Below are 26,555 nucleotides of genomic sequence, written 5' to 3'. Positions count from 1 at the left end.
TCAAAGAGTCCTAGGCCAGGGGTGGTGTCTCTTTTTAATAGCCCTTCATGGCAAGGTTATTCTTGTTTTTCATCCTACCATACTGCAAACTTTGCAGTCAATGCAGTTGCATTACCCGAGTGACCAGCCAAGTATTTCAGTTTGCTGAGAAGTTGTATATACATTAACCTGTACCATTCTTCCCAAATGAACAGAGACCACATAAAACCAAAACTTTTTTCCCAGGGGCTGAAACAAATTCACTTACAACACATGATGATTAAAAAGGAAGAAACTACAATTCCAGTAAAAGTAGGGACAGTTTCTATTGCTTGTAGCTGCCTCAGCTATTTCCTGTCACAGGAACCAATTGCCAGTTGCTTGACACTGCTAACATCTTTGAGACACCTCATCAACTATGACTTGAGTGTTTCACTGCACAGATCTTCAGAAGACAAGACTGTTCTTTGTACTCATCCTGGTTTGAAGATTTTTCAATGGCTTCATTATTCTGAAGCTAGTGAAATATACTTGATTTCCACTGTCATTGAGTTTTTAGGTGGGAACAGCATTTGTCTAAACACACAGATTATGCTTTCACATCATCTGGATCCTTCATTTGGAAGAAAAATACTTGAAATAAATATGACAGGAACCTCCAGGCCACCATGAAGCAGTTAAATTCTTCTGGAAAACCACAAAGAATGTTGGCGACACGCTAAATATTCAGACTTCTTGGGGAAAAACCAACCAAACAAAAAAAAAAACATACCAGGAAAATCTGAATGAAGAGACTAATTAGTATTCCCTGAGCACATTGAACTCAGGCTGTTATCTTGCCAGACAAGGACTTGCACTGCAAGGTCTTTTATTGAACAAGCTTGAAATACACTCTTATGTGAAGAGGTGGATGAAAACTTTCTTCAACTTCTTTGTTTTCAAGCACAACATGAGTCTGGTATTTCAAAGGGCTGGGGGAAAAAAAGAGTCACAGCACAAACCCCAAATCCAGCATTTCAGGATGAGATAATGGAAATCTTGTGCTTCTTAGAACTCCTCAACATATGGGCATAGCTGTCCAAATAGGACAGGTAACTTCCTCTCTACTCAACTAGGTCAAAAAGTCCCAAACACAATCAGTCCCTCCTAAACTCTGCCAGATACAGCTCTTCACCCAAAGAAATAAATTCACATTTGACTCTCAGTGGTCCATCAGATGAAAGCTACTATTTATCCCAAGAGCAAATCTCCTGGAAAAATCTTAACTTGCGTGAGAAATTCCTGAATATTCAAGAAGGAAAAAGGTCCTAAGTAAATGTAGTTCAGTAACTTATCCACTTAAATTCTGCACCTGAGTTTTCTTTGTTACCATACAATGAAGCTTTTAATGTCTAACTTTCCACCACAGTTTGAAAAGGAAGGCTACAAAATTTCCAACCAACAGCAAGCAGAAGCACAGACTCAAAATATGCTTCTGGTAAACAATTTGATTACAACCAGGGCTGGCTGATTATTCAGCTTTATTTATCACAAGCCAACTGTTAACTAGGAGATCACTAAAGATAGTTCAGAAATACTTGAGTTTATAAAGCCAAAACAAACATCAGTGATTTCTAACAGTGAAGAGGATAAGAAATATTGCTTTGTTGGTGTCTACAGCCACTGTTTAAAGTATCACTTCAAGGCAAAAAATAGTATGAAAACATAGCTTTAATTCACGATGGAAAAATCACAGTTCAACTAAGTGGCTGATTTTAACAAATAAAGATTTGCAAGGTACAAAATGATCAGTAGCAAGAATGTCAAGGTGAACACAACTGTGAGGCATTTTTCACTGTTTGCATGTTAGTTATTTGACTTGAGTTTGAAAAGTAATATTATAACAAGTAGGTTTGCACCATATGTTTTTTCCATTTTAATAAAATAAGATGAATTAATTTGAGTTCTAAACCATGTATTTCATCTTTGTGTGTATGTATTTTGCTTTTCCTGTTGGCAAATGAACATACCAGAAAAACAAATGCCACACAATTAGGTTGCTCTGTCATATGTGCTCCAGTGAATGCTTTTAAGGTCTAAATCATGGCCACTAAGATTAAACATTTTTGACTCATTAATTTTTTTAAAAGGGTTTGGTTCAGTTTAGTGCTCAAACATCTTAAGTGCACATTTCCATACCCGTTCTTGTTATTCAACACCAGTTCTAAAAGTAATCCCATTGAAATCAAGGGAATTTCTTCCAGAAAATGAAATTATTCAGTAGGAGGGAAATGGCAGATTCCAACTAACCTCTGTATTTAAGAAACTTCAATTTCCCTCAAATTCTCTGATTCTGTGTTGGAGTTACTTCTGTAATGTGGAGTTGAATAGTTAAATTTTGTTGCCTCTGATGGAATTAGTATTTTTATCCATTTGATCCTACCTTTTTTTTTGGTACCATAATTCTAAAGTTTCACGTGTTTCAATCCTGTCATAGAATCATTTAGTTCATCATCCACATTCTGAAAAGCAGGTAAAGAAGACAATGAGTTGTGGATTTGTGTCCATCAGCATTTTGAGAAAAGCATGGCAAAATATAGCATACAATACTAATTCTATAACAAGCGTCAAAGAACAGTTATAAACTGTTACAAATGTGATAAACATTTTATTATATGCCTTTGCTCAATGTTTTTTGAGTTCTACTAATTCACCAAATTGTGTAAAAACACAGCTGATCATATCATTTAAATCTAAGATTCCCTTTTCCCCACAAACACATATTTTACCATTGAAGTGAATCATACTAGCATTAAACTTTGCTGTCAGCAAGCCTTTATTTTGGTTAAACATTTTGATACTAAAGTTGGATTTTTCATAGTTCAAAACCTTTCATACAAATCAGAAACCAGCAAATAGTTTATACTGATTGTCAGCCTCTTTGCATGCTACCTGGACAAATAAAAGAATGTTATGCAGCTCAGGTGAAGACACAGTATGCCCGATGACACAGATGAATCAGTAACTCAATTTTGTGATAATAAAATTTTCTGCAATTTTTTTTTGCCAACACATCAAAATTAAACCCCATTCATCTAGCTATTATCTACAGCAAGCTTACTTTAAGAGAGTTATAGTCATACATTAGTTACTTGTTTTAGAAAATAAGCACCGGCTGTATTTTTTTAATAGTTGTGTATTACACTGACACTACTTGTCTGGTAGAAGGCAGCAGTGCTACTGAACTGATGTCTTTCATAGCCCACAGTCCACCCAAACTGCTCTCCTTGTGGCCTGTGAGACCTGGGTAAATGCTCCTACTTGTGTTTTCAGACGAAGTTTAGGTGACAAACCTGCTTGTAGAGACATGTAAAGTCTGACTGCAGGTCTGCTGATCTACATTTGGCTGCCACAGCCCTTAGAGGCTCAGGAAGCTGTGTCAGCAGCAGAGCTGCCCCTACTGAGAGACGTCAACATTCTCCCTCCTGGCAGAGGTGCTACAGGTGACTATAAATCCAGCTGAAGTGTGAAAATGGGTCATTCACTATGGAGGTGCATGCTGTGTGTGAGAAACTTGCTGAACTTTCCAACTTAAGCCACATTATTTTAATTTTTGAACTGGAGATTTTCCTCATTTAACTATTGAATGCTTCATAGAATAGTTTCGTTTTTGAAGGGGTCTTTAAAGTTCTAGTCCACTCCTCCCACAGTGAGCAGGGACATCTTCAACTAGATCAGGCTTATTAGAGCTCCATCCAACCTAGACTTAAATGTTTCCACTGATGGGGCACCTTGCAAGGATGGAGAGAATTGAAGGATTGGATCAAGTGACGTAGATTTTAAAACGATCAGGAGTTGCTCAGTTCTGCTCCCAGCACCAGATCGCTACATATTTTGCTGGACAAATGCAACTCAATGCAAACCTGAAATAATGACTCTTAACACCAATTCTTCACAGTTGTCTGGAGACAATAACTTGGTTTGACTGAAAAAGTGAGAGCCAGTGAAGGAGGGCAATACAAGACAGTCTCAGCTGTATGTTAAGAGGGTACTCTGCAATACATTTTTGTATTTGTCTCCTCACCTCTCCTCTGCTGGATTTAGCTACAATATCAATTTCACGAATGTTCATCATTAACACTTGAATGTGTATCTGGTACATTACTGTAAAGAAATTCTGTCTTGAATGAGTCTTTCTGGGAAGTTCAGCAGTAGATTAAAGGAAGAGCATTTGGTCAATTGTCTGAAGTACCTAAGAACCATACAGGAAACTTAGATTTGTTGATAATTTGAATCTAGTTTAGTTTTGCTTTAGAAAAATCCATTTATTCACAAGCCCCTTAAGAGAGACAAAGAGGTCTTTATACTGATTCCCTGATGCCTTCCACCCATTTTTAAAATTATTCAGAATGATTTCTAGGTGACTTTAACTGGGTTTCCAGCAGCAAATGGAATTTCATATACACTTACTTATACACTTATGAGCTAAAAAGGAAAGAAGTAGGTGAAGGACTGTGCTGTGCGTCGTAAACTTACTCACCACCAGCACCGGCGCTTGGATGGGGAGGAAAGCCCTAAACACTCTCATCTATCCCTGTCCCAGCTCTGTGTCTGCACCCATACACCCAAAACACCACACAGATTTCTTGATTTTACCTGCAAGGGAAGCATGGAGGAGGAAAGAAGGAAGGATGCTCCCTCCCAGGGCTCTCAGCAGTGGGGAACATACAATTGGTGCTGCATCATCAGTTCAAACTGTACAGTCTGACACAAAGCCAGGATCTGTGGCTGCCCTACAGGGTTGCCCATGGCCTCTACTGTACTTGGCCCCACTGCCACCAGTGAGTGGTGCCTGACAAAAGGAACTGTGGAAACTCTTTGCTGTATTCCACCACAACTGCTGGCCAGTTCTGGAAAGTGATATTGAAACTGGAACAAGGCAGGAAAATCAGTGATCTTCCAAAAGCTGCAACTGGCAAAAATCTCCAGTTTATGCCCCTGAATGGTATGACCCACTAATGCTGTGCAGTGGCATTTGTTCAGCCCTGACTCACAGACAGAAGAATGCCACTGAATGAATCACCACAGCATTTTCCGCAGTATCTAACAAGGTAGCTCATCCAAATATTGATCAGTCTCAAGTCTCTCTAGTCTTTGAGATCTGAGATATCACAGTCTAGTATGCTATTTGCCATTAAAATTCTGCATTTGAGAAAGGGGGCCTATAGTGAGAAACCAGGCAATGACCAAACATTGGTGAATCCTTTGTTGATAGGAGCTACCTTCTGCCTTCTGTGAAGCTATCAAAATTATATGAACGCTGAGGAAATGCAGGAGAAATAGGAACTTAGTAAGTTAATAACAGAGAGCTTTAAGGCAAATTAGCAAAACCACTTTATAAAACATCTCATTTGGTTTGGTCCACTGCTGCAGAAGGTCATTAAGCCAAACTCTAGTAAAATAATTTTGATCCATAACGGCTGAAAGGACAAACATTAAGCAAAGGATAATCACAAATTAGCATTCAGGACATCAGCTGAATATTGCAGGTGCTGAGGGAAGATAGTTCCTCTCTGCACAAGTGCCTGGAAAAGCACATTTCTTCACCTTTCCTCTCTGATGTTGAACACTACTTGAGCAGCAGGCAGGGCTTGGGCAGCAGGCAGGGGACACCTCAGTCCTGCCCTGCTCAACCTCCACCCTTTGAGTTTCACTGTGATAATGCTATACAGGAAAGAGGCAGCCCTTCCTACACTTCACCCAGCAGGAGCCCAGCCCGGGCAAGCCCATCCCCATGATTTGAGTCGCATGTTACAGATATTACTATTGCAGAAGCCACGCTAAACAATGAAGAAGAAGCCTTACAAGGAGCAGTGCAAGTGCATCAGTGACGTGGCTTTGGTGCCCAGTATCTCCACAAAACACACCTCCGCAATCCCAAGTGACTACCATAACTGATGGAACCCAAAGTCATGGACTACATGAACTCAAAGGACATTTAATGGACATTTTGCAAGGGTGGTCCATCGACTAACGGAATCTGTGTATTGTATCAAATTACGGGAAGAAGGGTGGTGGTCAGTGAAATTGTATTGAATAGTGTGAGGCCTGGTCATGGTGTAAATAGTACAGAATAAGGGGAAGAATATGTGCTGGGTATGGCTGGGGTAGAGTTAAATTTCTTCACAATGGCTGGTATGGGGCTATGTTTTGGAGTTGCGCTGAACACAGGGCTGATAATGTAGAGATGTTTTTGTTATTTCTAAGTAGGGCTTGCTCGTGACCCCAGATGCCAGCACAGGCTAAGGTCAAGGCCACTGTACGGCCAATGCCGACCCCGACCCCGCTGACCCCGCTGACCCCTTACGCCCCCGCCGGCCACGCCCTCCACAGACCACGCCCCCGCATCGCCTAAACCACGCCCATACACAATGGCCCCGCCCCTCTCCCGGCCGACGCCCCCGCCCTCCCGCACGGGAGGACGCCGCGCAGGCGCACTGCGCGCCAGAGCCAACTGCCCCCTCGCGGCCTCCCCAGCTCCCCCCAAAGATGGCGGCCGCGTGCCGCCGGGCGAGGCGGCGGGCAGCGCTGAGGCGGCGGGGCGGGGGCGGCGGCAGGAGCGGAGAGCAGTGACAGGTGCGGGGAGGGCAGGAAGAGGCGGCGGAGCGGCGGCGGCCGGAGCGCAGGTACCTCGAGTGGGCGGGCAAAGGGGTGGGGGAAGCACCGCCCCTGCCCGAGCTGCGCCATCGGGAACTCCCCCTGGCGCTCCCCGCCTCGGCGCCGCTGCCCGCTGGCGGCGGAGCGCGGACCGTTAGCCGGGAGAGCCGCGGGGCCATGGCGGTGAGTAGGCGCTGATGGCGAACCGCCGCCTTCCCCTCTGCGGGGCGGCGAGAGGGGTGCGAGGGGATGGGGGCAGCGCCGCTGCCTGCCCCCGGTGCCTGAGGAGCGGCGCTCTCCGCCGGGGAGGACCGGGAGCCGGCGCCTCCGACGGAGCCCCGCGAAAGAAACTTTCTGGCTGCCTCTCCTCCGTCGCTCGGAGGTGCCTCTGCCGGCCGGGGCGCGGGGATCCGCCCGCTGTCAGCGCCGGGCTGCGGCGCGGCGGCCGCGGGAGGAGGCGGTGGTTGAGCCGGAGAGAGAAGCAGATGCGGAGCGCGACCAGAACAGCTGAGCCGGCTGTGACAGGCGGGGAGGAGAAGGCAGTGGTGGTGTTGGACACCTCTTTCTCGTTGTTGCTGCTGTTGTTGTTGTTGTTGTTGCTCTCCGCCTAAGCCATAAAGGTTCCCTCGTAACGCCCAGCAAAACGGATTGAGCTTCTCTGTGTAGGTAAAACAGTCTTCCCGAAAACACGGTAATCATCTTGCCCACTCCTAGCAGAGGCACTATTCTTTCAGCCAGATTTACTCCCGATTCTCCCCTCTCTGAGTATCGCCCAACCTAAACAGAAACTTTTCTTTGCTTCCAGGCAACTTAGAAAGTGAAACCACTTAAAAGCAAAAATGAAACTTTTCAGCTGATTTTTATTGTGCGAAGTAAAGAAAAAAAGCAGCAGAAACAAGAGGAAAATACATTTGGTAGGAGAAAATGTTATAAATGTTACCTCAAGAGGTGTTAGTCATTTGTTTAACCCTGTCAAAGGCAATTTATTAGCTACCTTGCATGTCAAGTGTTATTCTAGAACATTTTGCGTTATGAAGTAATTCCTGTGAAATGTCCTTTGTTTTTAGAATTTAAGTCTACATTTGATCAAATACATACCTAATTAGAAATGCCTTAAATTTTCAAGGAGACTTAAAATCTTTAAATTTTTGCTGCTGAGTACTTGGCAGCTTCTGTCTTAGAAACTGAAGGACCCAATCCTGCTAAGCTTTCTGCTTAAAATAAGCTGTTTTGTTGTTATGGCAATGGGAAACTTTCTGCTTTATGTGAATCTGCATCCATAGATGTGTTTATTTTCTGTGTTGTGAAATAGTATGAGTCACGGCAAATCAGTGGTCCTTAAAATTCAGAAAGAGATTTTTTTTCTGCCTCTGTTTTGTTTTTTTAAGGAAATGGTCTCAAATAATTATGAAATTTAATCACATGATGAATGGGGAAGTAGCAAGCTGTCAGGTAGGGAGAAAGCTGTACGTACATGTGAAAGTCAGAAGTAGCTGAGTATCTCCAGCACTCAATGTTGGAAAATTGGATAGAGTTCATGACAGACGGTGTTTCTACTAAGCATGAGGGCTGCTGGTCGAGTTTGGAAACATGGCATCTAGTCCAGATTCACTCTGTGTGCACAAGTCATCTTGACACACATGCATGGAGTCTGGGAGTTGTTTGTGTAAACTACACCAGATTTATTTTTCTGGTGACTTTGGGGGAGAAAATTTATGTGCTGTATCAGTTCCTCAGGGGCACCGGACACTGATTTTTAGCAGATGAAGCCCTGGTTAAGAGAGACAAAGATCCTTGTCCTCAGAAAGGCCAGGACTCACTGATCTCTTGCTTAGATCACTTGGTCAGGGGGTGAGCAATCGGCTTTGAGCAGAGTCACAGGCTGACTACTGTAGCTGATAATATTAAACAGAATTAGATGAGTGTCTCAGTTTTTGGGGTTGTTTTTTTTTTTTTTTTTTTAAGTTCTTTTTTTCAGGGCAAGTGGAGCTCTTCTGAGGCTTTTTGCTGTATGACAGTCTCTAGGTGTATGAGTTACATGAGGGACAGGTCATTACACCCAGCACTAAAGTTACCTGATTTCAGTCCATTAATGCGCTGTTCTGCCTTTTTCAAGTTGGAGTTTCTACTAGTTTGTGAACTTAAAACGCAAAAGCTTTAGATTTTTATAGGCAGTGATGTAATGGAGCTGCAGAAACTTGAATTATGATTTCGACTAATAACTCATTTGCTTTGGGCTGTGAGTCCTGTGGGTCTTAGGATGCTTTTCTTTGTTAACCTTTGCCTTGTGGCCATTTAATTTTACTTGAATTTGGACCTCCATCTGCTAACTCAGTGTTATGCTGATAATAATTTTGGCTGAAGATCTCAAAGAGATCCTTTAGAATTGTTATTGCAACTTTAACTGCTTAAGTGAACATGTTTTTGCAGTGTTCTGTCTTAGGACTTGAGAAAAACTCTTAAAGCCTGACTTCAGGAGAACAATTTTTCATCCTTGTCAGTACTTTCTCATTGATGGTTTTAACATCTAATGCTTTTAGAGAATGCCAAGATTTCCCTTGCTTGGCAGGTCACTTCTGCAGTAGTGTATGCTGTTGTACATATGTTGGTCTCTAGAAGTACTGAATGCTGGGAAGGTGTTATGTGCTGGTGTTCTGATTGTCTAGTGATGCCTCTGTCAGTGGCAAATCCTGTAACCCAGCCCCATCCCTTTTTTTCCGCTGAACTGGCAAACATGCAGTCTTGATTCCCAGACAGACAGATGCCAGAGAAGATAGTTTTTGTGAGGATGCAGGCCTGCTTCCTAGTGTTGTCTGCGTCCATTGATATTCCTTGTCAGTGCCTTCTGGAACCCTAGGAATTCTTATCTTCCTCTAGCAACATCTTTTTATGACCTCCAGTGCCTAATGTGGGATTTCTAGTTCAATCTCTGCTAAAATATCTACAAATAATGTCATGTTCCATCAGTGCATTTCTATTATCTAGAATATTAATTGGACTCTCTCTGTTATAGGTGTCAATAACACTTCTGTATTTTATCATTGATTTCTTTAAGACTGTTGGCTTGGGGAAATTCCCAGGCAATTTGTAGTAAAATTCAACTTCACTGCAATTTAGAGTGCCTGAGTTGAATTGAGAGCTGTTGTTTTTCCTGTAGGACCAGATCTCAGTAAAAATGGATTTGACTTGGACTGTCAAGTCTTTAGTTTAACTAAAAGTTACAGTCTGTATCTCAGGAAAGCGATAATAGTTTGGAATGAGTACACTGCTGCTTTTTCTGTTCAGCAAACATGAACAATGTTTATTTTGCTCATGGGGCCAATGTTTCCTGAGCTACAGAAATGACTGGATTTTTGCTTGTTCTTTGCCATATGCAGTAAACTTTGAGCTTCCTTAATGCTGATGTTCACTTGATGTCAATAGAAAAACGCTATCAGCTTTTTTCTTAATCTTGTCTATTCATGAAGTTTAATGGTTGTGTTTATGTCCAGTAGTATTTTGGATTATCACCCTCAGGTTTGTTTTTTGTAGGGCTGATGAGGTAGCAGGATGTTTAGGAAATGTCTGTGAAACTTAGTATTAAGTTTCTTGTAGGTTGTCATCTTTAATTGTTCCAATTAATTTGCGTTTAGTTTCAGATGGAACAAATATTTTTGAAGTCATTTTGTTTGCTCCCTAGAAATCTGGTCCTATTCCAGCTGCTGACACACTCTTGAGCCTGTAACCACTGAAAATCTGCAGATTTTTTGCTAACTTTTCATAGACGACTTTATTGAAATGTAAAATAAAGTAGCATTTGTATGCTCTTTTGTCAATAATGAAATAGAATTTTTGCTGTTCCTTTCATGGTGTATTCTTAATGTACTCACTTGTTGGGTTATGCAACTTTTCTTGGTTGTATGGATAATCTGTTTTGGTTACAACACATGCTGCAAAAACTGTCAATCTTTGCTTTGATGGCACAGTTGTGTAGAGGACTGTGTTATTACTCTTCTTGGATGTATTGGTTAGAAAGCTTTTGTATTCGGAATTGCAGTACCTCAGGAAAGGAATATCCTTTTATTTTCTAAATACTTTTTTAAAACCTTAGCACCATGCTCATTAGTGATGTCTTCACAGCACATTTCAAACTGAGTTAGACTGGACATGATTAACCTTCTTTGTTCATGCCTCCAAGTAAACTTTCACTGTTTATGTCTAGGCAAGCACACTTGTTGGCCTCAGTCCCATTAGGCCTACCAATATATCTACCAGTTTCCTTAATAGAATTTACATTTTGTCTCCCTTTAAGTTTTTACTTTTTCAGGATATGTGGACCTTCTGCTCATGCTGTTCTGCAGTCAAAACATCACTTAGGTTAACATTGGTATCCTCTCTTTCAGTTTAGTACCTTGGGCATCAAGCACCACCTCAACAGCAGTTCACAGAAGTTAAACAGGAGCCCTGAATATGCCTATGGTGTACCTCCCCCCAGATTTGCTGCCAGAGTTGTGCCAAAGCACTTAGGACAGATTAAAAGATACACTACAAAAATCTGCATTTATAGACAGTAGAAAATAATTTGCCTTATTATATATTAAATTACTTGAGGCATAACAAGTTGTCAAAAATTAAATTATCTGCAAGTTTGCAATCCCAAATGTCTTCAACAAGGTCCAGAAGGATTTATACTGTGACAGGTATGGATAGGTAGTAACTTTATTCTGTAACTGAAAGTGAAAAGGTATATGCAGGGCATGAATGTTAACTTTACCTTCTGCATAACCGTTCTTTCTAAATCTGCTCTGGGTTTTTTTCTACCTTGGTTGAATTTAAATCTGCGAAATCTCAGTTCTTATTTACTTTTGATTTTTAATAACTTGAAATGAAAATGAACTTAACAAACCTTGAACTTTACTGTTACTGGCAGTAAAAAGTAAAAAGCTCCGTAGTTCACAAGTGTAAATACTCCCTTGTAAATGGGGTTGAGTTTCCCCAGTGTATAGACCCAATGTCTGTGGTATGCAGGATCCTACAAGCATGTGCTGCTGCCCAGCTATTGTCTCATTTCCCCTCACTCACGTAGCATAGTCCATACCAGATCTTACTCTTTTGATTATAAAAGAAATCCTTCTTCTCCAACTTCCAGTTTTTAAACTGCAAGGTTTTGGTTTTTGTTGTTCTTTGAACTGGAAGAACTGTATCTACTAGATAACTTCACTGAATGAATTGTAGACAACAGAATAGCAAGTGGAGTAATTTTACTTTGTGGAAGAACACATTTTACGAAGGGATAGCAAATCAAGTAGTAATCATCTGCAAAAAGTGTGCAGGTAGCTGGAAACTAATCTGTAAACAGAAATTGAATGGATAAGATGGTTCAGCACAAACTTTGACTTGCAGTGTCTTGCCAATTAGAGAAAGCTGTGACTATAGCTATGCAGTAATATTTCAAAATATATATTGATAGACTGTTAAGAGACTTTCTACAGTAAGAGTAAATGTCATAAAACACAAGAGTTACCATGTGTCTGCAGATCCTGTAGAGTCTATTAAAAATGTAAATGGGGAGGACAACACTCTAAGGCGAGTATTTACCCATTTAGTCTAGTATGAAAATGGATTGAAGATGTTGAAATGAAGCACTGAGAAGTCAGGAGTCAAAGAAGCTGTGGAAGTGAGCAGTGACTGTTGGCAATGATTACTCTTAGATGCAGCTGAAATGTATTTTGTTTTAATTTGTTCAGGCTTGCTAATAGCTTGACTGCCCCCATTTAAGAATATTAGTTTATATGCACACTCCACTCAGTGGCAGCATTTCAGTAGTGAGGAAAAGTTACCATAAACCAAATAATAGATTTTAGAAGTACCCCAGTACATTTAAGTATGTACATCATGGCAATACAGCTCAAAACAAATCAGTTTCTGACTTTGTGACTGTATTGTTGTTAACAAATTGACAGCTATTCAGTGTTGCAACTTCATATGTAAAAGATGAAGCAAGACCATCTTTGTCCTCTTGACTTGATTAGGCAGTCAAACTAGTTAGTCCCATGGTGTTTTGATTAACTAAAACTTTTCTAGAAGGATGGTGTGGAACTTGAGAGAAGGGATTGCTAATATACCTGAGAAACCTGTTCTCATTTTACTGATCTTCCCCTTGAGTAGCTGCAGATGCTCCTCCTTTGGAGGACTCTTGAATGAGTAGCACATTCAGACTTCAAGAGCTGCATTCAGGTTGAGATACCTAGCAGGGTGCATCTTGACCTTTTTTACTATCAGGGTCTGTAGCTTCATGAATGTGATGCATTGACACTGGCAGAAGCACTTCCTCTCTGTTTATTTCTACATTTAACATTCACTTGTGTATTTGCACATTTTTGTGTAAAGTCAATCAGGAAACTTCTGTGTTAAAACTGATTAATTCTTATATGATTAATTTTAAACTCTATCTGTCCTACAGTTTAATTCACTATGTTGACCGGTGTAAGTGGAATCTGCTAGAATGATTTAGCAGAACTAAATTAGAGGAGTTTAAATTCTTGATAATAGAACACCCTTCAAATGTTTGTTAGCCCTCATAAGACCTTTTTTGGTGAATTTTTACTCTCAGAGAGTAGTTTTCATATGTTTGTCTTGATTTGTGATGTTCTGTTGTTGTCCTGTTCCTTATGGAAACAGAGATCTACAGCTTTTCCAAAAGAATCAGTGGAGAGAAATTTTTGTCTCTTAGGCATATAGTCTCATTGATCCTACGTCACCTTACATTTGGATAGCACAGTTTTCATTTTTCAGAATGAGCAGGAAAAAGCTGTTTCATAAGAGTTCTTTAAAAGCTGCTCATTCTGCTTGAGTCATGCACTCTTTGTAGCTCCAACACCAGCAGCTGTCTCTGCAATAAATTTATCTCACTGACCAGTTGCAGGCACTAATAAAAATATATCCATGTTTTTAGTTTGCCTTAAAGGTATCATATGAAAAATTATTTTGGAAATTTCTTGTTGCTACTCACAGCCTCTGAGAAAAGGGAGTCAATGACAAATGAAGAAGTAGCTTGATTCTTGGCATTGAATTTGCTTGTTTTCTCAAAAACTAAGCATGTTATTGAACAGAAATGAAGGCAAAAGTAGCAGTTAAGTGGGAAAGGCCAAGTTGGGTTTGAAGCCACGTGATTTTCAGAAAACAAACTAAAGGAAATCCACTCCTGGCAGAACCTTAGAAGAATCTAATCTTGCTGGTATAAAAGTAAAACTAGGAGGGTTTAAGGAAATACTTGAGAATTACAAGAGTGTAAAATAAAACATAGTTTAGATCGATGTAACATAAATAAAGTGGAATTCCATTATAGATCTTTTACAATTGTTGCAGAAAATACACTATGCTGTTCATTCTCCTCATTTTTTGGGGGGGATGATTCCCATGAATATCTAAATGGAAGATGTCCTCCAAGGCAAAGGAGGTCACAGTATTGCACCCTGTGTGTGTCAGTGCATTGGATTAATATACCTGCTAAAGACTAGGTATAGGTTTGCTGACAGTTTGCTCTTTGATTGTAAAATGCTACCAAATTAGTGCCAAATAAAATTAACAGATTAATTCCGATTTCTGTTAGCTTTGCACTTACTAAAAGCTTAGACTTCTTTCAAGGTGTAAGAGGGACAGGCAAATAGGTGGGAAGTACTAAATTCTTCCTAGGCAACAGCTCCAAGTTACGTGTACTTCATCCAGATAAGGATTGTGGGTGATTTGTTAATAATATAATAATAACAACAACATTTGAAACCAGAATGTGGTGTTTTGAAGAAGTTTCAGTTGTACTGGTCTTACTGTTTCCAGTCAAGCGTTCAGCACTTGTGCTGGGCAAACTGAGCTAGTAAGTGTCCATGAACATATTGTGACTTTATGGATGACTGGTTTATAACTGTCTAGTTTTTCCTCTATGAAGTCTTCACCTTCAAAAGTTTAGTTTCCTACATCAGCTACTATTAAAAACTTAGCCTCTTTGGCTCAGATTCAAAAACTGCTGGCCCATAAATACAAGTGCATTAAACTTGAACAGCTGGGGAATTTCCAATTATCTACTAGGCATTCTTATATAGGTTATAGTACCCATGGCATGAATGCATGAACTGCATTTGAAACTGCTCCTAAATCATTGCATATGGAGCAGTTCCAGTACTCATTGCTGGAGTATGAAGGTAACCTGAAATAAGTATTAATTTACTGTACTACACTGAACTCCTACAGTGCTACGGTTTGCTGTTGCAAGGCTTGGCCATTCTCGCTCTGAGTAGATCAGGTGGTGACTGTTGAGTGTGTGTCAGATCTGGTAACTGGCTGTTGACGTGCAACTTGCATTTGCTCAGCAGTCAGTGTTTCCTTCGTAAGAGTACTGCATTAATTTTACGCCTTTTAGTGTTCACCTTCCAGTGGTAACATAGTGGATCATGTTTCTCAGACTTTGAGAATTATGTTGAGTGAATATCTGTGGCAACATTTGAAGTGTTTCCATATTGATGGTAGATGCTGTAGATTCTTTTTTTTTTCTTTGATAGGAACTTCCAGTACTTATTAAAACCTTTAGTGTATCTTCACTCTTAAGTGACTGTCAGACTTTGTTGATTTACTTCATGAAACGATACTATTTTTACAATTTTCCTGTATTGCCTATCTTCATTTTTAGTATTATGACCAGCACTGAAGGGAATAGCCATTTCATTTTCACTGTACTTAGAAGGAGATTGCCAAATTAGTGAAAGAGAAATGTTCCCCAGAACACCCTTCCTCTAACAAAAAATAACCCTTCTCTGTTCCGTTGGAAAGTATTTTATCAAGTGTCCCAGGAAAACATTTCTAAAACAGGAAAAATACTTTACGAGAAATAAAGTATATATTTTAAATAAATTGCATATTAATTGAAATAATTAGTTCAGAACTGAAAAAGAAAAGCTGGCGTACTGTAATTGTCATATCTGAAACTCTTTGACTGGAAAATGTGGTAAATGTACAGGGAGGGAGAGAAATTAAAATCCTTCTGCTCAGTTCTGATTCTTAAAAACAAACACAAAGCTCTTCAGCATGCTTCATAACTTTAATAGCTCAGCTACAACCTTATGGATCTCTGGGTAATTACATTCTAATACATTTCTACACCAGCTGCATCACTCTATCTGAGCTTTTTCCAGTAGTGCATTAAGTGATATTACTAACATCTGTTGTATATTCTTTGTTCTTTCCCCTTCACCCTAGGGCTGCATTGGAATATTCTAGAATTTTCCTCATTTTTGCATATTTGTACATCTTGGGCACTTCTTTTTGCCCACTCTTGTCTCATAAGTTCTGAACTAGATGGGCAATTTGACAGATTGGAAATAATTAGTAATTTTTACAAGTCTGAAGTTGTCAGGCAGGAAGTATGTTTTGAGGGCTGTAGAAGATAATAAAGAATAAATTTATCTCACAGTAGACACTAAAGAACATGGTGAGTATTTACTTATAAATGACTCAATCACAGGAAAAGTTTAAACAGTAGCTTGCATCTTCTTGAAGAGTCAGATGTGAGGTTCTAATCTATATAAAATAGGGCTTTTTTGCTTCAGCCATTTGAAAGATGTTTGTTTTCCAAGTGTATCTGTTATCTCCATGTTGGAGAAGGCAGAATCAAAGCATTTATTGCATTAGGATTGGGTGATGGTTTTATAGTCTTTTAGGTTCTGTTGAATTCCTTGGTCTTTGGCAAAACCTAAGTGTTGTCTCCTGTTCAGGGAAGCTTTTATTTCTTACTGGAATTATCTGGACTGGAGGATGAGCCTTGCCTGTGGTTCCTGGGGGAGTGTAGCTGCATGAAGACCTAGGTGAAGAAGGAATGCACACCTGCTCTGCTGTGCTGAACCCACTGGGAAAACACACCTTATGGCAACTCGAATTGGCAGCTGTAATATGAAACTGCTTGAAGCGTGTATGAAACTGCAGTACTGACAAAGAAATTGTGGAAAAGCCCTGGGTTTGTTACTTCTTGTGTAAGAGCAACATGCAGTTTGGAAACATTTAGTATTGATTTCATTAAGCCAGTTTCTTACACTGCACCCTTCTGTGTTAGGTGCTTTTGGCTTGTCCTTCTTCAAGCTTCTGTCCTTGTGCTGTATAGAATTCACAGCTCGTCTGAACAGCTCTCTGGAATAATAAAAATTTGTGTTTGTTGTTCACTAGATTTGACAAAATTAGGATGTGAAAGAGTATTAAGTTGCTGTAAGCATTGTGATGGTATGTAGGTAGATAGAGAAGCAATACTTTATAAATCATAAAAACAGTAAAGAAACAGGAATGCAAGTTTCTCCTTCAGTAGGCACCAGCGATACCACTGTGGAGTGTGGCCTTATAAGTCCTCTAGTTGTGAATAAATCAATTAATTATATTTTGTATCAAACTTAATAACCAGAAGCAGTGAATCTCTAGGAAAGGAGTTGTCCATATGTTTTTCTTGTACACAGCACTGTTACTAGCTATCATGTTTATCACAGTAGTGCCTAATCCCAGGTGAACTGGAAAGCATGTTTGTGTAGGATGTTCATGCAAAAGTGTAACTTTTTAATTCATAACTGTTCTCTAATGCAGCCTTCCTCTTTTAGGAGAAAGGCCAGAATATAAAGCAGTTCTGTTATGGACGGAGTTAACTTCCAAAGTTTGAGCCTTAGGTGTCCAAGTTTGAGTTTTGATTAGCATTGTCATTGTTGCTTTGAAATTTGAATTGAGAATCTGACAGCGTTTAAGAGAATGGAGGCAAGCTATGGTCCTCTCTCTGGGTTCTGATCTGCTGTAAGCCATTCAACTTTGGCATTATGTGTTGTATTTTGTTTGGCTAATATTCTGGAATTCATAGGAAAATTCTGCTTGACAGGGTCTTTGAAGATTGCCTTCTCCAGCCCTTGTTAGGACCTTGTTAGGACCTTGCATGGTCAGGTTTTGATTTTCTACAGCACTGCTCTCCAAATTTTTTCATCATGCACCCCATAAGTAAAGAATGTTTTAAGCAGGCACCTCCAATATATGTAATCTTTATAATTATAAGCTTATGCTACTCTGATATATGTATACTATAAAGTATATGAAAAAAAAAAAAAAAAAAGAGATGAAAACCAGTATTTGAAAGGGGTTTTTTTCAGTGACAAAAAAGATTTTCTTTTCACATGCCAAGAGTTTGTCTTGTGCTGGAGTGTGTTTACCCCTCTTTGGAGATTACTGAACTACAGGATTAAGAATTTTGCAGCCTCTCAGGGCAAGGTGTGCCAATGCTATACCACTCTCATTGTCAAGATATCTTTTTTTTAATCTTTATGGACAGACAGAATACCAGTGGATCCATAGATGGATTCTATGATTCCATCAAAGAATCATAGAATATGCTGCATTGGAAGGGACCTGCATAGAGTCCAACCCCTGGCACTGCCCAAGACATCCCAGGGGTCATGCCTTGTGCCTGAGAGCATTGTCCAAACACTTGTGCTTTTAACATGCCTTCAGGCAGAGTTTGATTTAAGGCTCTCAACCAGCATCGTTCAGGTAGTGCTATCCAGCTAGCAGGTGACCCCTGGCTACTCTAGTGCTCTTAGCTTCTTGTCTTTCATGGCCTAAGCCCAGGAGAAGTCCTTGTGGCATCTCTCTTACGCTGAGAGGAGGAGGAGGTGCTGAGAAAACTGAACACGGTATTCCAGATTCCACCTGAATAGCAGGGAATAATGACCTCCCTCAGCCCATTGGCTGCACTTCTCTGCTAATACAGCCTCGTGTGCCTTCGTTGCTACAGGACACTGTGCTGCTGACTCATGTTGTTTTACCTTGGTGATACAGCTGATACAATGCTGATGAGTTTTTCAGAGACTATCCTTAAGATCAGCTGCTAGTCTCTTGGAGATGGAAATGCTGATCCTTTGCATGTGCAGAGGAAATGCACTGCCCAATGATCTCAGCCTTACAGCACTCCTTAACCCTTGTGAACATCTGACAGTAAAAAGCAGTGTTGTATTGTGCTTTACAACTTGAGGGTAATGCCACAGAAACAATAAAGGACCAAATCTGAAGGCATTTAAGGATTAAGTTAAATTGTCATTACCATTCAGGAAGGCAAACTTGCTTACTGAACTATGGAGTGGAACACAGTTCTTGAGCTTTAACATCATTTAGCCTTTTGCCTTGTTAGTGTAATTCATTTTTTGAAGGCTCCTCAGGCATAAGCCCTGGAGTCTAAACAAATCACATCCAGTAAATTTAAATACCCTCACTTTGTTTCGGCTTTGATAGGCTTCAGAAAACCCTTTCAAGATATTTTCAAATTCATATGATAATAGGGAAAATTAATAGCAATTCAGGTGGGGGTAGTGGGCAATAGGTAGTTTACAATGTAAGTCTTGTACAATTACAATTACCACAATTTGGTGGTAATCTCAACAGACCCTGTGCTTTCCTTGCATTGTAGAACAGACTCAGAGCAGATTCAGTGTAGACTGAGTTTGTAGTCCTAAATTGACTTTGAATGTCTGCTACTAGTTCAGTATATGCAGTAGCAGGACAAGAAATGAAGCAGCTGTTCATGCAGCAGTTGTTGCTCTGCCCGAAACAGTGTAGATTTCTAAATAACCATGCATTTAATGCTCCACCAATAGCAAATTACTTCTCAGCTGCTTCTGTGCTTAGCAACTGAGAATTATCTCTCTATTCATCTAATGTATCCTCTTCCTTTTAATATGTCCACAAGAATGGTGCAGTGAGTAGGCCTTAAATAAATCCTTTGGTTCATCCCACATGTTATTTTACCCCTTCTGAAGGCTGCTGCATCAAAGTTTTCAATGGTGCAGGAAATCAGACAATAGGCTAGTGAATTGCTTGTAGTGGTTCTGCAGGCTGAGCCTTACCTGTTGTCCAAATGCAAGTTGTTTTTCTTGTGCCTTTTTCAATACCTCATTAAGTCCTGAGTATATCCAGAAACTAGATTGAGTTGGAGGACAGTTAGATCATCTGGAGCAGCTTTATGAGGATTAAGGCTGAAATTGCAAGGTACGACTGAATTGCAAAGTATGCACATACTTTGCTTTGAGTATTTTCAATATGGAACAATATGTTCAAGAAGTTGTTGCTCACACTTGGAACAGTTAGCAGCAATTTTAAGTTAGAAAATTGGAGACAAAGCTTGTGAAGTTATTCCAGTAGAGATGGTAGGTATTTGCAGCCAGAGGCAGGAAAAACATCCTCTCCTCTCTGTTGCTAAGGGAGGTAGACCTGTTGATATAACCGATAAAGCCTTTTGGCAAGCTTGTGTTTGATTGTCCATTTTTATTATTCTGTCCTTGTCAGAATCAACCCTTCACAGGATTGTGTTCATTCTTTTTAATTTTAGAAAGAGCAGCTTTACCTTTATGTATTAATACTTTTTGCTATGCCTAACTTTTTAAGCTATTCATGCCATTTTAATTGACTGAAATGACTCAGTCTCTTATCACTGTCATGGCTTGTCATTTCCAGACTTCCTTTTGACTTCCTTTTTTTTTTTTAATTTTTTTTCTGAGAAAGTCAAAAACATGTTCTGTAATGAGAAACCGAGAACTGGTATCTTCCTTTCCTATTGGAAACTCACATGGCTCAACAACTCTGTATTTATTGTTAATATTTAAGGACTGTCCATTCAGTTTTAATCCATCTGCTCTATTTTTCTATTGAAGAGAAATACTCTCTAATGCCAAATAAGATTTTAAGGTTGTTTTTCCAGTCCACTTCTTAGTACCTTTTTCAGCAATATCCATCACCAGGAGGTTTGTATGAAGTTAATTGGACATAGTTTTTTCAATCAATCTTAATTGTATTTTAGTTCTTTACAAATAAAATTCAGTGTTGGTTTCAGATTATTGTTTGTTAACAGGACTAGATTCTCTCTTTTACAACATAATATTTAATGCAAAACTTCTGGTTTTCTTCTAGACCTCTTAGACTTTCCTAGGACCCAAGTTCCTTGCAAGTTTTGTTCAAAGGTCTAGGTAAACGTCTTCAAGAGGTCTTGAATGCAAGCTTCTGGTATCTGCTGATCTAAAGGCTCTGTCTGCACACACTTGAGGTCCTTGCATTGAATGTGATGTAATTTATTTCCAAGATACATTTATTGAGCACTTCTGCTTGTCTTGATGCCAACATTTTGTCCATTTTAGCTGACTTCTCCTCTTGCCACACATTCTCGCTTTTCAAATTGGTGTCTTTCTTTGTCCTCATAGCAAAAAAAAAAGGCACCTGCAATGGTTGAACATACCCATCTTACTGTGTGACCATATTATATGCACTGACTTGTACATATTGCTGCCTCCCAACTGCTGATGGGGAAGAGGCTCTTGGTGAACGTGTAGTATAGACCCACATTGGTGTGAAGTTTGAACCTTTAGTCTTCAAGACTAGTTCAGTGACATTGCAGAGAAATCTAATATTGTATTGTCAAGAAAACACTTTTTTTCTAGATTGATTGCACAGTCTGACAGGTAGCACTTTCATTATTGTTGTAGAGGGTGTCAGGAATAACGTTCTATATAGTACCTCCCGTTAGGGTTTATCGATGAGCAGTGTGCTTTGTCTCCAGAATAAATCAAATGCTTGAGTCCAGACATGGAATTTAGCTGTGTCCCATTAAGGCACAAAGGACTGGGTGCCAAAGGTGGACTACTGACCTAAGCACGTGGGTGCCTGTGGGAACCTAATTTTCACACAAATCAAATCATTAAACATCTGTGAAAGAGAATGGAAAGCTGCCTGGTGGAAGAGAAGCTGGGGGTGCTCGTCAACAGCAGCTGAACATGAGCCTGTGTGTGCCCAGGTAGCTGAGAAGGCCAGTGGCATCCTGGCTTGTATCAGCAATAGTGTGGCCAGCAGGACCAGGGCAGGGATTGTCTCCCTGTACTCGGCAGAGGTGAGGCCACACCTCAGCCCTGTGTCCAGTTCTGGGCCCCTCACTACAAGGACTCTGAGGTGCTGGAGCTAGTCTAGAGAAGGGCAGCAGAGCTGGGAAGAGTCTGGAGCACAAGTCTGATGAGGGGCAGCTGAAGGAGCTGGGAGTGTTTAGCCTGGAGAAAAGGAGGCTCAGAGGGGACCTCATTGCTCTCTACAACTACCTGAAAGGAGGGTGGAGCCAGGTTGGGGTCAGTTTCTTCTCCCAGCTAACAAGTAATAGGACAAGAGAAATGTCCTCAAGTTGTACCAGGAGAAGTTTAAGTTGGACAGTAGGACAAAATTCTTCACCAAAAGGGTTGTTAAGTGTTGGCACAAGCTGTCCAGGGAAATGGTGGAGTCACCATCCCTAGAGGTATTTAAGAGATATATAGACATGGTGCTTAGGGATATGATTTACTTCTGGGTTAATGGTTGGACTTGATAATCTTAAAGGTGTTTTGCAACCTAAATGATTCTAGGAATGAATGAACCTGAGAGCGGGTGTTGCACATGTTCAGTTATTCCTGTCTTGGAAAGCCTGAACAGGTGGTAACGACATTTGTATTTGAGTCAGTTTAGGTTATGTTTAATTCTCACTGGTGTTCAATTTGATAGACATGTTTTGATTTATGCCTAATAAGTGGCCATCACCCTGAGTGTATCATAAGTTACGAATTCAGTCAAAAGTGTGTGATAAAGGCAATTAGTGCTTTCTGATACAGGAGACTAGTCATTAGCATGGTGTCTTGGAAATAATGAGCTCCATTTACCTTAAACGTGGGGAAATTCAAGCCAGCTTAGGTCAGGAGTGTGTTGAATTACTGCTTGGAGTGTTGGAATTACCTTTCTCTCTGTCATGCTTTAGATAGTAGCACAAAATATTTGGAGCTGTAAGACCAAGAAATGGCACAACATCAAGCCTGGTTGTAGCTGTTGTGGGAGGAGGGATGCCTTGATTCTGACCTCTGCTTTCGGGCTGTGCATTCATTTCACATTAAACAGTCATTGGATAATATCCTGGGAAGCTTACCATCAAACTTGCTGACTTGAAAGGTAATCCAAGTAACTTTCATCAGCCCTCTGCCCACCTGCAGAAGTGGTGGAGACTGACTGTAGCCTGGAGGATTTGTTTGATGATGAGGAAAGCTTTTAAAGTAAGGTAGGAATAAAAACCCCTGTCCTTATTTCTTGAAAGACCAATTAGTCTGGCTAAGCAGGTCTAAATGACTTGGCATGGGCACTGATGAATTCTTAAGTAATCACAAATAAGTTTGAGTTTTTTGACCTAGAGAGAATTTTCTTTCTCCTCAACTTAAATCTACAGATTATACAATGAAATGAATTACTCAACTAATGTTGGAATGCATTTTTCTTGAAGTTGCTAGTTTTACCGCAGGACAACCATCAGTATGGGAATAGTTAAGCTGTCCTGTGTGTGTGTAGCTGTTCAGGAGGCCTGTAGTGCTTGTAGTGCTTTGTTAATGTGTGACTCCTCTTGTACTGAGAGCACTGTACTACGGATTCCAGCCCACAGCAGAGCTACAACCCGAGAGAGGCAAGCAAGTAAAAGCAGTCCATTGGGTGGGATGAAGTTTGAGATGATGCCTCTGAGTAGTAAGCTGTCCCAGTTCACCGAATGGCTCTAGAGCTTGGTACTGAAGTTAATGTCATTAAGCTGACTTTATCACTCCTTCCATTTTGTCAGGTGTTTCTTCATTTGAAGTTAATGCTGTAAGTAGTAAATATCTCTGTTTATGAGAAGACAGTATATCTGAACTAGAAGTTGGGAAGTCTTTGCAGAGAGTTTCAGTAGCCAGATGATATCAAGGCAAAATTTGTAAAAGCCTGTAACACTACTGCTGTCAGACTGTGTAACTGTAAAATTGCATTTACTTTTTTTCACCAGGCTGCTGTAAGCACTGGCTAAAGGAGGCAGTTCTGCTTTAGAAATACTGTACAAGCTGCCTCTCAGCCTAATCTTTATGTCTATGTTTGATGGAAAGCACTGTTTTCCTATGCAAAATGTGATTAACTTGTGGGAATTCTGAATGTGCCATTCACCCCTAATGAATTCTTTCCATCTGTCTTTCTGTTTTGTTAAGAAATATCAATTTCTCAATTCTTGTTGATCTAATTCTTTTTTATTTCAAAAGCTAAGTGTACTAGGTCTAGCTGGGATTGAGTTAAGACCAATGTAATTTAGTGATTTTTTTAAACAAAATTAAATGCAATTTCAAAAGCAGCTTCTTAGACTTGCAGTACTTAGTTCCATCATGGAAAAATATTAATCTTCCGATTTTTTTGGTCTTAATTCTTCCATCCAGTCTTCATATAGCACTAAGATGCAAAGTATCAGAAAACATGTTACTTGTGACTTGTTAATGTAATTGGAGGAATGCTTGGCTGAATCCTGCTTTCTGTAACCTTGTTATGTGATATTCCTCAGAGTTAAAGTGTATCACTGCTTTCATGGGCCTCTTGCCCCTGTGGCTTTTTTCGTGTTATCAGTTTTCTTGTAACTTTACAATGTGTGCTAGCAGGTCCTTTTTTGTAGTATGGTTATGTGGATTACAGTTGTGAGTGTGGGCATTATCTCTTCCCTTCCTCCCCAACTTCCAGCTGCAGATTAAAGGGCCACTGCTTATCAAAGTGACACAGCTTTATTTCTGGCTCTAATAAATTTTAAAATTATGAAATGTCAGATTGTACAGAAGATTTTATTATTATTATTCATTTATTTGTGCTTCAGTGGGACATTTCCTAGTAACGAGTTGTTACTAAAGTAAGTATGTATTCATTATAATAATAGGAAAAGTGGGTTGGTTATTAAAAGAGAAAAAAAAGTAGGTGTCCCTGTAAGTATATTTTGTTTTTTTTACCAGTTTCACATAAACAAGAACACTGTATATGTAGATTCTAAAGCAACTGATTTTTTTTTTTTTTCCTCCTCAGTAGGCATTTTGTCAGCAGTGCTAGTCAGATGAACCTTGATTTGTTACAAAGTTAAAAGATTCGGGTTTGTTTGCTCCATGGTAGCGATGTATCTTCTTCTGAAGCTCAGCCGCTAGAGGGGGTGTAAACCACCCTCTCTATATAACTGAGGCTTGTACGAGCTGACAAAAACACTTCGGGTTTGTATGGTTGCTAGTTGTTGTGGAAACGTACTTTCTTAAGGTGTTTAATTTCATAATCTTCTTATGTTGTTGTTGTTATTTCTAAAGTGAGCCAAGTTTGAAGGATAATTATTCAGAAATATTTATATAGTTTAACCATCTGAGTAACTTTTCTTTGCAGGTGATCTTGTGAATTAGTGTACCATCAATGATGGCAGAACATCCACCATTACTGGATACCACTTCAATTATAAGTAGTGAAATCCCTCTTCTGACTTCCCCTATTGTTAGTGGGGATGGAGCACAACAGGTAAGGAAACTTCAGTACATTTTTTTTTCCTTCCAACACATCACTGACATGTTGACATTGTAAAAGATAGTTATCCTTCATCTGGAATATATTTGTGCAGCTTTAGGCATACACATGTCTTAGAGATTGAGGTGAAGGCAGAACTGGTGCAGAGATGAGATTTGTAAAAAGGATGAAGCAGAAAACCTGTGTCGTGGAAGAACTTCATGGAAGAATGGGACCAAACAGCTGCCAAATTGTCAAGCTATGATTATGTCTTAGTTTGGAAGTTATGTATTTATATTACTGCATGATCTCATTAAGGCAAATAAACCTTTCCCTGTGGTATAACATAGTAGCTGAGGCACCACATGTGCTAATAACTGTGATCTCCAGACTGATACCTGCTTACAACTGGGTAACTTGAATGATGGGACTTGCTTTTATATGTTGGTGTCTGCCTGGACACGTCTTGAATTTGTATTTCTCAGTGGCAGTGCAACCATCTAGTGCATCAGCTGCTCCACTCAGATTTGTGTCACTTGTTCATGATGTGCTTTGTCCTATCATCCAGATCTTTAAAGAAGTTTGTAGTCCTTGGCTGCCCCAGTGTCAGCCACTGCAGTAGGCGACCAGTGGATGGCCACCTGCCAGACTTTGCACTGCTGATCACAGCATTCAAGACTGGCACTTGGTCCAGTTTTCAGTCTACCTCAGTGCCTATGCTCTGTGTTTCATCAGTTTCTGTGTTATTCAAAAGAGTGTCAAAAGCCTTGCTGAAGTCATGATAAACATTAGTAATGCTCTCTCCTCATTCACCAAGTAATTTCACTGTAGGAGGCATCCAGGTTTGTCTGGTTTGATTTACCCTTTGTGAATCCATAGTGACTATCCCAAATCACCTTTTTGTCTTTAATGCATTTGGAAATGGCTTCTAGGAAACTTACTCATCTTCCCAGAGCTAAAGGTGATCTTGACCAGCTTCTAGCTCTCTGGATCTTCCTCCTTGCCCTTTTTTGAGGATTGCACTGACATTTGCTTTCTTCTAGTCCTTGGGTAATTCCCCTGTTCCACATGACCTTTCAAACATAGTTAAGACTGAGTTACTTGTTCTGCCCTCCATAAAAATAAGACTGTCAGGCTGTACTGTCAAACTGACACTGTAATCATGGAAGATTTTGAGTCGCATGTGAGTTTAAATATCCTTTTGGATATGTTTTCTTTAAAATTTTGTCTCTTTCTCCTGACAAGTAAGATTAAAACTGGAAAACAAGCAAAATGTTTCTTCAAAGAAATTGATCTGTGGGGCTTTGTGTTAATCTTCTAATGGAAAAAACAACATATATGCTGGTTTTGTCTTTTTAATTTAAAACAAAAGGCAGCTCATTACAACTACTGTCTAAAGTGGGACTGGTAGTAATCGTGTATTTTTAAAAAGGGAATTTTCATTGGGCATTGGTCATCAATAAGTAATTTTCTTTTCTTTCCCCATTTTATGATAACTTGTCTCCTGTTCTGTGTTTCACAATGTTGAATGAAAGTTGCAACTTTCATTCTCTGTCCTCCTTTTGCATCTAATACAAGATTTATGAAGAGTTAGT

The 26,555-nt window shown here is 39.9% G+C and overlaps 1 protein-coding gene across 3 annotated transcripts in view; it reads left to right on the top strand.

The window, feature by feature from the left end:
- The first annotated feature begins 6,469 nt into the window (after window positions 1-6,469).
- FNDC3A (fibronectin type III domain containing 3A) overlaps window positions 6,470-26,555 on the top strand; it is a 112,039-nt gene continuing 91,953 nt past the window's right edge. The window contains exons 1-2 of one of the 3 annotated variants that reach the window (XM_088159670.1): window positions 6,470-6,644; window positions 24,847-24,975. In XM_088159670.1, coding sequence (XP_088015796.1) covers window positions 24,874-24,975 — 102 coding nt within the window. In that variant the 5' untranslated portion in view covers window positions 6,470-6,644; window positions 24,847-24,873. Of the gene's footprint in view, window positions 6,645-6,672; window positions 6,799-24,842; window positions 24,976-26,555 lie in introns of those variants that run through there. The other 2 variants (XM_014868822.2, XM_014868823.2) reach the window with 2 other exon arrangements.

Source organism: Sturnus vulgaris, chromosome 2 (assembly GCF_052056855.1).
Source record: "Sturnus vulgaris isolate bStuVul1 chromosome 2, bStuVul1.hap1, whole genome shotgun sequence".
NCBI lineage: Eukaryota > Metazoa > Chordata > Aves > Passeriformes > Sturnidae > Sturnus > Sturnus vulgaris.
This window is presented reverse-complemented; position numbering and strand designations above follow the sequence as displayed.